General features: G+C 38.4%; 1 protein-coding gene across 3 annotated transcripts; it reads right to left on the minus strand.

Moving 5' to 3' along the window:
- Positions 1-1,807: 1,807 nt before the first annotated feature.
- Positions 1,808-12,184, minus strand: LOC122990732 (caspase-3-like). Of its 3 annotated transcripts, none has more exons than XM_044364187.1 (7): positions 12,079-12,184; positions 9,761-9,832; positions 8,738-8,901; positions 3,354-3,482; positions 2,882-3,057; positions 2,612-2,732; positions 1,808-2,372 (listed from the first exon to the last, which is right to left on the minus strand). In XM_044364187.1, exons 2-7 carry the CDS (start codon positions 9,826-9,828, stop codon positions 2,143-2,145), a joined length of 888 nt encoding a protein of 295 aa, XP_044220122.1. In that variant the 5' UTR covers positions 9,829-9,832; positions 12,079-12,184; the 3' UTR covers positions 1,808-2,142. The 3 variants fall into 3 exon arrangements, with proteins under 3 accessions (XP_044220122.1, XP_044220119.1, XP_044220120.1); XM_044364184.1 differs by having other exon boundaries at positions 8,738-8,907; XM_044364185.1 differs by lacking the exon at positions 12,079-12,184 and adding an exon at positions 11,742-11,966 and having other exon boundaries at positions 8,738-8,907.
- Positions 12,185-12,651: the final 467 nt, after the last annotated feature.

Genomic DNA, 12,651 nt, shown 5'->3' on the forward strand with positions numbered 1-12,651 from the left:
AATTAACGCCCACTTATGGATCGTTTTCTTCAAAAACATAGACGATCTTTGATTTCATTTTCACTTCCTCTACACATCCCCCCTCCCCCTCCCTCTCACCCTATCTACCCCTTTCTCCGCGGTTGATGCTGGAAATGAAACTTGCAGTTTGCACCAGCGTGTACGTGTGTGTGTGTGTGTGTATGATTAAACCCCACCTGCAGTTATTTGAAGAGGTCAGATTTTTTACTTTATTTGCCTACACTGAACTTATGCATAGTTAGAGTGCTGGGGTCAAAAAGTGAACACATCCTATTTATACTGAGTGTAGTCATATTAAAAACGCAGCGTTGCAGTTTATAATAAAATGTTTTTTATGCATAAGAAATGCAGTTGTTTCTTATCTACAAATTATAATATTGCCAATATACTGAAAATGTATTTACTTTTCTAAAATCGTAAGTTGTAAGTGATATTAGACTGATTTTTTAAGCTTTTGAGAATTTATATCATAGCCAATGTTGTGGATAACTTTATATCACTTTACAATAAACACACATTAATGTATCAATAGCAGCTAACTGGCTTTAGAGGTGTCATGATTATTCCCCTCTCTGTTTACATCAGGAGAGAAACAGAAAATAGGATGCACTGTTATTTACTATATGCAAACAATTGCCATTAAAGACATGTAAACGGTGACAACAGACAGTTTTGAAGTCATCCTGGGTCAGGTCATAGTCCTCTGGACCAGTAGAGCTCTGAGTAAAGTTAGGGTTATCTCTGCTGAAACACACACACACACACAGCAGCTGAGTCTGGGGAGGGGTGTGATAATCTAATAGAGAAAGTTTATAATTTAACAGCTGACAGGACAAAAAAAAAAAGCACTTCTAGACTAGAGGAATAGGGAGGTAAAAAGTCACACTACAGATACTATATGTCATCTGGTGTTTGTTTTAATTATGAGTGCTTACAGTATTTTTTCATTCTAGTGCATCTAAAAAGAAATGCAACCTCTAACCCTGGCAGAGTTGTTGTCTTGCTCTGTAATTGAGCCCCACAGACCGGTTTAACCCTTCATTCTTTGAATAACTGACATACACAGAGACAAGAGTGACAGCTGGGAACAAACCTGTCACCAGATCTACTAAACGGACACACAGAAGATGAACAGAATCCATGGAGAAAACGGCTTTTGCCAAAATGACGTGTTCTGTGTGTCTCAAGGATTAAATTCAGCAATTTCAGTTCCTGGAACAATGCGCCTTTGAAGGACTGCTGACTCATTAAAGGCCCTCAGAGCTTAACTACATGTGTCTCTAGCTTCCTCTAGTGGTTGCATGTTTGCTCTTGCAAGTCTTTAAGCCTTTTGGTTTTATTCCTGAAAAGAAAATCCTTGTTACGTTTGTCTTTATGTAGAATGGAAACTGAAATTTGTGTGCTGAAATTTTTGCCCCAGAGCAAACGATAACCAGAGGACACAGTTACTGATCTTAAAACACATTTTGGTAACAAGAGTATCAATGAAGTAATATTTTTTAAAACCTACCAAACTTCTATGATCACCTCAAAATTAAAAGAAATATTCCATATCTTCTAAAACTGTTCATATATGCGGTACACTATTATTATTATTGTGTTGCTTAGCTCAGTTTAAGTGGATTTTTACATTAGCACATTACTTAGCTTACACATTACTAAAACTACGAAAAGACAATCATCACGTCTTCTGTTTGGCCAAAACCTGTAGTTATTTATGTTTTCATGGGACAGCCTGGTTAGAAACTCAGAACTGTGATAACGTATGAGGACACAGTCACAGTGATCTTTTTGTGCTTGTAGATTTATTGTGTGGTCAACTAATCGTTCATCTTATACAGTGTACATTCATGTAGCAAACATTTTTAAAGTTCACATTTTTAAGCCCTTTTTGGGGGATTTACTATGAATTCATTCATTCATAATGATCACAGAAAGTGGTTAAGGTTTCCCTGAAAGATCAAACACTAAAAACATACTTATCATCATAAAATCCCTTTTGTCCTAATGCTGATGGTACATTTCATCACATTACAGCTGTGTCAGTTTTCCATTGCAGGTTACTCTCTTGTAGGTAAAAGAAAGAGAACAGTTAAAGTGGAGCCCTGAGTAGAAATCAGACTAGTGAGGAAAGTAAAAGTCTTTAGTCAACATGGAGACAATGCAGGGGATCTGCTTCATGCCATTAAATCCAGGTAGGTTGGAGGAGGACTCAAAGTTTAGCGCCACCTTGCGGTTGACTCGGGTCATGATCTGCATCAGCTCCAGCTCTCCGCTGTGACAAAGCAACATCTCACACAACGCCTGCATGAACCAGGAACCGTTGAGCGTGTTCCTCCATGAGTAGTAGCCTGTTGGACGGTTATAATGATCAGTACTGTTTGAGACATCTTCATCAAATTGTGATTCTGCTCATTTTACTGTGAAGATACGACAAGCCATAAACAGCATGGTGCAGGTGTTCCATATTAGTTGTTACTTGGGGAACAACCGCTCTATTTAATAATTAACTATGAAGTAATAAAGCATCCAAAAGGCAGAAAAAAGTGGACAAAAAGTCTTTTTCTTTCTTTCTGCCATTACTAGTTACCTGGAGCGGTGGAATAGGCATACAAAAAGTCTGCCTCCACAGGAATCCTCTCTATTTTTTGCTCCTCTACGCTGTCGGTCTCAACCATGGCTCCACCATCCAGCTCTGAACCACGGCACGCCTACAACAGACAATGTTTTATGGAAAAAAGCAGTAGATATTACTGTCAAGTGATTTTGGGACACATGACACATGTTGGGAGTAGATGGTGCTCTATCATATAGTTTTTAACCTTATTGTGTCCACCACCACGTGTATAAATTGACTAACCTGTATGAAGAAGAGCTTTGGTTTCCCCACCAGACTCTTGCAGGCATCTCCTTTAAAGTATTTTGTCAGGTCTTCAAACTTTTCTAAGCCATCAGTGCCATATATCACTCCCTCATCTCCGTGACTTAGCAACACACATACAAATGATGCGTTTTTACTGTGGTCCTCTTTGGACACTGGAAACACACAAGGAAACAAGACAGGGTTAGATTAACAGTCCAGATTACATGTTATCTTGAGGAAAGCACAGATATTTTAGGATTAAACCGTTTTAGTTCTCAGGGAGGAAAAAAAACCTACATGGATGTTGACTTTACAGTTCCTCAAGATATTCATTTAATTCATGAAATTCTAATGTTTTTCTGTCACTCACTCTGCCGTTGAGATATATATATATATATATATATATATATATATATGTATGTATGTATATATATGGGAGTATAATCCTTGAGAAATAAAAATCAATTACCGCTTGACATCATGTTCTTCATGTCCTTCACAGTCAGATCATTGGCCATTTTGACCTTATAGCCCAGTTTAGTGAAGGTTTTCATAGCAGAAGCAGCATCAACGTCAGTCCCGTTACGAGTACTCATCCCTGCAGAGACACACAAGTCAGAATGCAGACCCTTTTAATATCAGCATCTACAATTCAGTCCAAAGAACAGAGTCGCAAGCTGTCGAGACTCATGCAACAGAACCTGGATCTTTTGGTCTCACACTTTCACAGTTGCTGTTTCTTGTCTAATTGTGTGCGTTTGTGTAGCTGACATGGTGCAACACAGCTGTGACTCAACTGACTGTGTCTGTTTGGGGGGAAAAAAAAACACTGGCAGGATAAAAACTCAAGTTTCCCTCAGTGGACTTCAGTGAAGGAAAAAAACAGAGGAGGCAGATGTGTGTTTTTTGTGATTTTCTGGTATTTTTATACTGTTATACCACAAACAGCCTTTTGCTCCGTAGCCTCTGTTTAGTCACTGGTGAAGTTTCTGCCCGGATCAAAACCATTTAATTTATTAAATCATTATCGTTTTAATTGATACATATATATATGGGGTTCTTGAGAAATAATAAGCAATCAGCCTATTTCCAACAGGTATGTTCTGACCCGGCACTGCACTATTATTACAAACACACACTCTCTCTGGATACATGAATGCAGAGTGCAAAGCGTGTGTGACCTCAGAATAATTCATATTAAAACAGACAAAAATCATTGTTGTTATAAGAAACATTTTCACTTTTATGAATCTGGATCTGATGGTAAACATTTGAATATTATTATGCATTAGTATGCTGTGATGTGAACTGCAGGACAAAAGCCTGTTCACTTTCTGTGAGTAAAACTAAAGATCAGCGCTGTCTGTGTGGTTTCTCTGACTGTGTGATCATTCAAACTGATTGAACTCTTTTAGCTGCATGATGTCAGCCTACAGAAGAACGTCTGTCTTCCTGTTATGATGTCAGCGATTATGACATATGTCTATAAATGAGTTCCTCAGAAGTCAGAATCTCTTCACCGGCTGAACAGAAAAACAGTTATTACATGTGTCAGACACTTGATATGATCTTATGTCCATCTCACGTGTTAGATCATTTTCAAGATCATCAGCCACCATGGCGAGAATAGACGGCAGAGCCAGCAGGATGTAACACTGCACTACTGCACAAGACTATGAATGTTTTAATGGCTTCATATTGTGTCTAAAGCTCAGACAAATATACAGCACATCATCAGCACAGATGCAGATGAATGATGAGATGACATTTCATACAAATTTACAATGTCGTCTTAATTTAAACTCATCTCTCACAGTCAGATGAAAACATAGATACCTGTGAATGTCTGCCTGGTGAAATGCCTCAGATTAACATGAATACATAAACAATAAATAAAGGATTTACTGAAGGGTTCCAGTATAAAGTGTAAATGTGAGAGGAAATGTGATCTATTTCCTCTCAGTATTAACAGATGACTGTTTTCCTGTTTTTCTGTGTTTCTGTTTTCTGTTCTGCACAGGACTGTAACAGAGGGATGGAGGACATGAGGAGGCACATGGAGGCTGGAAGCTGTCTGTCACTGAAGAAGAGAACAAGGAGGTTAAAGAGTGACTTCCAAGAGGAAAAAGACACAGAGAAAAAGAGATCTGGTCTCTTCACTGCCAGCTCTCTTCTCAGGAGGAAAAGTATGAAGTGCTGGAGAAGGCAGCAGGGTCAATCAAAAAAGAGAGATGAGCAGATCATCTCTCTTCAACAGCGCCTCCACACTCAGAGAGGAGAAACGGAGTCAGCCAGCTCGAAGCTCAAAGACGAGCACGCACCACCGCTCACATTGACACGTTGGCTCCTGCTGAATGAGACGGAGTCAGCTCTGAAAGGGAGCAAGCTGACCTGTCATACTCTAGAGGAACAACTCAGGGAGCAGCTGGCTGACATACAAGAGCATCACCAGAGAGAGCTGTCAGAAAGAGAAGAGTTTCCAGAAGGAGCTTTCTGAGACAGAAAGAAAGTCCAGAAAGGAGCTCTCTACGCTGAGGGTGAGAGGGTGAGGTTTGAGAGAGGAGGTCACAGCAGTGGGAGAAAGAGAAGACAGAGCTGGAGGAGACGCTACAGGTCAAAGATGAGATCTGGATCCACGAGGAGGCAAAGAGGAAAGAGGAGAAGAAAACCTCCAGCTTCAGGTTTGCTGCCTCAGCTCATCTTTTTAACTGATTTCAGATCACGTCAGAGCTTTGGAATTGAACACAAATGATCTTTTCTTTCTCTTTTCAGGAACTCCTGATGAAAAAGGAGAAGAAGGAGAGTGAAACAATCAGAAAATAAGTTTTCTTGATCTGATTCATCGGCATTCTCGCTACCAACGCTCCCCCGCTCGACCACAGCTGCTCTCTCTCTCTCTCTCTCTCTCACACTCTCTCTCTTTCTCTCTTTCTGTCATTTTTACAGTACAGTCTACAGTGTGTCAGTTAATAAATGCTGCAGCTTGGGGGTTAGCTCTGAAGTTAGTGACAATGGGTTAGCCTAACCTAACGAGCACTCAACCTGGGGGGAAACACCGAACAGGTCGTCAGTGACCGTGACAGTTATGAAGTTCAGTTTTTTAATTCCTCAGTGTTTTAAACTCTCACACCCTGTCACACATCAAGCAAACTAAGCAGCTGTTTGGGGCCTCCAAATTAGGGCCCCAAAAGTCCCCTGTAACTGATAAATGATGATATGTGACATTATTAGATTGTTACTGATTTATCAATGTGTAAGAAGCATTTTACAGTTGAAGAGGCTCCAGCTATTTTATATATTAGTTTAGCTGTGGCTCTGAAGCTGCAGTCAGGTCAAGTCATACATGCACTGATATAGACTATGTATGTATGTACACAGACGCATACACCTATAAATACTATGCACATAAATACATCAGTGTCATGAATTAGGGAACATACACATGTGCACACATATGCAACACATGTAAATGGATTGTTATGTGATGTAAATACTGTAAAAAAAAAAAAAAAAAAGGTCCCATCCAAAAGACCACAAGATAAATCAATCACAAGAGAGAAAAGAAGACAAAACCAAGTATCCTGTATCTAAATTTGAAACTTTTCTCTGATCTTAGCTTTTTGTGAAATATTGCATCATGTGAACAGCTATCAGACATCTGAAATGTGACAAGGAGCCACAACTACACACTGACCTTTATGAGAGGTCACACGCCAAAAAGGTTCAGAGCCACTGATTTCATGTAGATATTTATTATATCAGTATAAGCCCCATGAGATGCATCATCTCCTTTTCAAGGGGTCCAAACAAATGCTCACAAAACAAATGGAAAAATATGTTCAATTTGAACTTAAAGAGTAATAAATAATAGCTGGTAGTGTCTGTAATGTACAAAAGTACCATATATTCCTCTGAAATGTAGTGGAGTAGATTCAACTTAATTTGGTCATTTCATGTAATTCTCATCAGGCGGTATTGTGTTTTAATTTGTACTGTAGAGGTGGAGTTATATCCTGTGTGAGACCACTGCTGTTAATACATGTCAGCTACACAACAACAACACTCTTTTTCAAGTGTGAAAATGATCATGAAAAAGACCGAAGGAGGGTGGAGTTTTGTGTTTCCTCCTTACAAAAACCCGTCTACAGAAATCAAAGAAAAGCCTGGACTCAAGTGCACCGTTTACCAGAATACACAGAATATAGCTGAGGGATGTGCTGTCTAGACCTGCTCTATGTGAAAACTTCTGTTGTGATTTGGTGTTATATAAATAAAAACTGAATTGAATTGAAGAACAGAAGAGTAAAATGGTAAAAGAATGGACATAGATCAATGAAAAAAGGTTGAGCTTGTCTCCAGCTATAAACACCTTGAAGCATTTATTGATGGCAAACTGTTAAGCTAACACAGATGCTGTTTACAGTGTGCCAACGCTCAACATCGATTTTATAGCATAAACAGAATGCTTTTAATGCAAGTAGAAAGGTATTAATTCTAATTTATAGATCTTTTGATTTTTTATTTTAATGTTTTCACTGACATGACCTATATTCCAGTAGAGTCCCAGAATAAAAATAGACCTGAAAATGTGAACGGTACATCCCCTTTAAGACTTTCATTCATGAGTCTGTAGTTTCTTATCGATTTCAACTGAAAAACTAATGATTGAAGTGGGAGCTGACTGATTTTACCAGTGAATTTCAGGAGCATTCTTAGTCAAACTGCTGTCGTCACAGTGCTGCTGTGACTAAAATCTGCAAGATTGTGAAACATGTGCATATGTAAATGGGAAGACGGTGCACTTCATGAGACTTAGTTAATGCTTTATTTTACAGGTTCTTTCATTTTACATTAATTTCCTGGAAAGTCTTGGGAGTAATTTGCAAAGTATTTAACAGTGAATTTTTGGGACATTTTACAGAGAGGGTGGTGCAATTTGTTACAAATGATAAGAAGCAATTTAAAGTATTCAGTTGGTTTAGTTGGTAATTTTTCTTTAACTGACAGAAAATAGTTAGTTTTTAGTGTGTAGTTTTGTGTGTCAAACTACATATTAGCATATTAGGTTGTTTCTTAAAAACTCTATGAGCACATTGATGAGCAGCCTTTCAAAGAAATGTCCTAAGAATGAACAGTTACACAGCAGCTACTTTTAGGAAATTATTGAAAAAGCACAAAACTACACACTGAAAACTAAGTTTTCCTGTCAGTTAAAAAACCTTCAAGAGTCTACTTTATTAAGAAATTTTGAAAAAGAACATCTATATATGAACCCAAATAGCCTATGATGTATGGGTACTTACAAATTAAACAAACTTAACACTTAATTAAACAAAAAAAATTAAACAAACGTAACCCTAACCCCTAACCCCTAACCCTAACCCTTTTCTTATCATTTATACCAAATGTCCTAAAAATTCCTGTTAAATACCTGCAAATTAATCAAAAAGTTTCCAGGAAATTTGTATAAAATATGGGGACCTATAGTTACTGAGACTTTTTTGAACCATGGTATGCATTGATATTTTGTAAAATGCACATGATGATGGTTCGGTTGTATTCAGGTGTCGGAGTGAGCCATGATAGTGTGACAGTGAGCCAGCATGCACAACACTAGGAGCCTGAAACTGAAGCAGCTAAATGGAATTCAGCCTACAGTGTCTTCTCCAAATTCCTTCTGTGGAAAAGGCCTCATGTACCTGTCACAAGCATTACTAAGAACTTGATTTCAGTCAGTCTCTCATCTCTTATCTGCGTAGCACCTACGCACGCAGATACGCAGAAAGCGATGTGACATGACCTGAAATAGATAAGTGCCTGCATGAGTGCATGGCAGCGTGTGCGTGTGTTTACCTGTTCTACTGTGGAAATTCTTGTTGTTGATTATCAGACAGGTTCCCATGTTGGGGTAGTCCATCTTGTAGCGGTAAGGGTCGCCACCTGCTGCTTTACTGCTGCTGCTGCTGCTGCTGCTGCTGGGGACAGTCTCCATCTCCTCAGTCTTATCACTGCCCCCCCTGAAACTTCATACACAGAGAGTCATGAACACACGTTGAAATAAGCACTTTTACACTTAAACACATTTTTTTAACATTGCACTGAACTCCCCATGCACAGCCAGTATTTGCAACCAGGTGCTGGTCAGTCACAGGAGCGCATCTTAGGTGAAGATCAAATTTAACCACCGCAAACTGAAATCACTTTACTGTGACTTTATTAGGACTGAACAACACGTTTCGACTGTAGTTTCTTCAGGTTTCGCTCAGCTTTGGGCAGTTTTGAACATGTTTTGTCAGCTCGGTGGTAAGTAAAATTGAAAGGATTTAACCTCAGAGCAACATGACTGCTGACATCACAGATGGATGCCCTCAAGACTTTTGGAATATCTCATTTAAGTTGATCTAGCAAAGCCATTGGAGTCCAACTCATGATAAATATAATGAATGTTCCAACTTTTTGAGGGAGCATTTACTCCAAAATTTGCTTGTATAAATAAAAAATAAAAGTAAATAATAAAAGTAATAAATAAATACTGTATGTATGTAGAAACGGTTTGTACCATATACACATAGACACAATGTTTGCTGGACACAGAAGTCAAACTATTATCAGATTTCCTTTGTGGACAACTGTAGGTTGGTCAAAAATCTTACTTGCCATAAAAAAAATCTTACATCTTAGATCTACAGAAACTGACATTTGACTTGGACTAATTTGACAGATTACATGTTAATTCTACATATAGAGACTTTGAAGTCCGTAGCTGCTACCAGTCTGAGAATATTTACCCTATATTCAATGGACAGAGCAAAACCGTTTCAGTTATTGTGACAGCAGATACAGATGATCAGAATGTCATCTATGTACAGTGATTACCTCTTTGAAAATATTTTGAGGGCGTCCACTTGGTCCCCCTGGCTCCCAGCATCACTGGCCTTATCCATGTTTCTATAGATGACAGATGAAGACATAAGAGACAGTCTGACAATACAAACTATATGGAAACTGGAAACCACCATAAACATAACACCTTTGCTAGTATACATTTCCTGCTCTCTGTCAAGGCATGTGCAGTGTGCATCAAATTACCTTTTAATGCATCAAATCTTTTCTCATACCAGCTAAACCAGTGTAGCAAACTTATCTTTTACATAATTTTGATTTGTAATGTTGAGCTACTGCTGATTTTTTTTTGATGTAAACTACACTTGTGCAGTATATCATAAGCCGAGGGGAATAATAATGGCAATGCTTAAACTTTTAGCCTACACAATAGAGCATAAGAGAAAGCCTCTCTGTGTCTGTGTGGGTTTTCCTCCACCTGCTGTGGTTTCCTCCCACAGTCATACATCATGCAGGTTACACACTGTACATTAACCAGAAACTCGAGCTGGTGAGTGTGAAGTCTATATAAGAGCATTAGCACTGCAATTGACTATAAATCTGTCCATGTTGTACCCTGCTTCTTGCTTGATGTGTGTTGGGATAGGCTCCATCCCATCATGACCCTGAACAGGATGCTGGATTGGTTTAGCAGTCATATTGCCACGTTGATCTGATTTAAGTATTTGCACAAACCGGATTAGAGTTAACATTTCATGTGGAAAACTATGGCTCGGTTGCCAGAGCAACATAAAGAAAAGAAAAAAACTTGCCAGACAAGGAAGTAAACAAAAGCTTGTTCCAATAAGAGAGAAAGGCTTCACAAGGTTTCCTCCAGGAAATGGTTTAGCCAAGTCTGTAAACAGCCTCATGCTCAATTTAGCTAGTAGATGATAGCTCAAACAACAAACTCAGAGAATACTTTTGTAAAATAGTGCTTCTTCTTCCTTTGAGGTTAATGTTTTATTTCATAAAAGTGTATATAATTTTATGGTAGTAGAGGTGGTCTTTATTTTAGGAAAGTCCTTAAAGCGGTCAGCGTACCCAAATTACAAAAACATGCTCTAACACGCCACCAGTAGTCTCTAGTTTTAGATCAGATCTTACTGTAAACAGGTTTTCTAAGCATGATTTATTCACTAGAAGGTAGTTCCCATTAAAGCTTTCGACAGAATTAGAATTGAGTTTTTTATGAGGGCGTATTTTCGATCTCTTTGAAATGATTTATTTTCCTCTCAAAGATAACCAGGGGTTTCGGGGGACACCAGAAGTGCTAACTCATGTCTTTTTTTGTAATTTAGGTGAACTGGCCCTTTCAATGTAAAGCTTGAGTTATATATTGATACACTGATGATGATTTGATACTGAGCAGCAAATAACAATGACACATCAGGTGTCACATGAGTCGTGAGTTAAGGGGTTTTTGTAATCACAGGCAGCTGTAAGACTGATTCAGGTAACTGAATACCGGATGCAAAAACCAGACTGGTTCACGTTATGGTTAGTCTGGTTTGTTGTGGTTAATATGGTTAAGACCATGCATGCATTAAGAGAGCTCATAATAGCCTGCATATATCTTCTGATACATGATATTAGTATCAGATCACGATATATCATATTAAATAATGTTATCTAATATATAACACGACAAATCTCATAATAGGTCCATGGTTGAGGACTTAAGAACATCCAGTACTGTTAATTTAGGGCGCAGCTAATAGTGAAACTATACTGACAGGAAATTTACAGCTTCTTATCAGTAAAGGCAGTTCAGCCAAAAAAAAAAAAAAAAAAAAACGAACTGCCAATGAACCGTTCGACATGAGTCATTGTTAAAATGTGTAATTACATATAATTCACCTGGTTCATCTTGGTCTGTTTTACTCCACATTGTATAACATTTGCTATAACGTGAAGTACTCTGAACATGTAATTGCATTTATAATTCGGGAAAGTGACAACATGTGAACTTTACCTGCTTCAGGAAGCAATATGGAAGCAAGTCCCTCCTGGCTAACAGCCGCCAAAATGAATCAACATCCACAAAACTTCTGAACATATCTTAAACTCATAAAAGACTTTCTGACCGCCTGCGTTCGTTTGACACAGCGAATGAAGTTAAAATGAAATGAAATGACAATAGCCTGATTTAGCGTTGACCTACATCTGCGGTAAGTTCAGTTACAACTGAAGTAAACTCATTCGGACACGCCCAGTCCTGTTGTTACATATTACAGAAACGACAGTCATGATACGTCAATGTATAAATCACAATAAAAGAGGAAAAAATACTTGAATCAAAATACACCAACCTTCCTTTGCGTGGGACGGCTGTACAAGTCTTAGCAGGTCTTCTTCCTTGTTAGGATGTGTCAAGTTGTTCAAAGTACAAGCAAGAAACTCTAAGCCAATCAGGGAAGCTGCTCCCTGTGTGGGCGGAAGGAATATAGGAGGAACCTCACCTTAACTTAAAGAGAGGGTTCCCAATCTGAGGGTCGTGACCCGCACATGGGGTCGCATGATGATATAACAAGATAGGATACAGAAAAAAAGCAACAACAAAAAAAAACATGTATAAACTGAATATCTTTGGGTTTTGGACTATTGGTCTGACAAAACCAGACATTTGAAGATGTAATCTTGGACTGTCGGGAAAATTAACGGATATTTTTCACTATTTTCTGACATTTTATGGACAAAACAATTAACTGATGAATCAAGACAATAATCAGTAACTTAACTGATAGACACTGCAACATGTGACAAGGTGGTAGACCTGGTAGACTTTGCTTTATTTTAAGGGGTCCAAGACCAAAAAGGGTTGGAACCACTGATCTAAAGGAGCATGTTTCCTTAAAAATCCTCAAATCCCTCAGCATGTCAGC

The sequence above is a fragment of the Thunnus albacares genome, chromosome 10, assembly GCF_914725855.1.
Source record: "Thunnus albacares chromosome 10, fThuAlb1.1, whole genome shotgun sequence".
Taxonomy (NCBI): Eukaryota; Metazoa; Chordata; class Actinopteri; order Scombriformes; family Scombridae; genus Thunnus; species Thunnus albacares.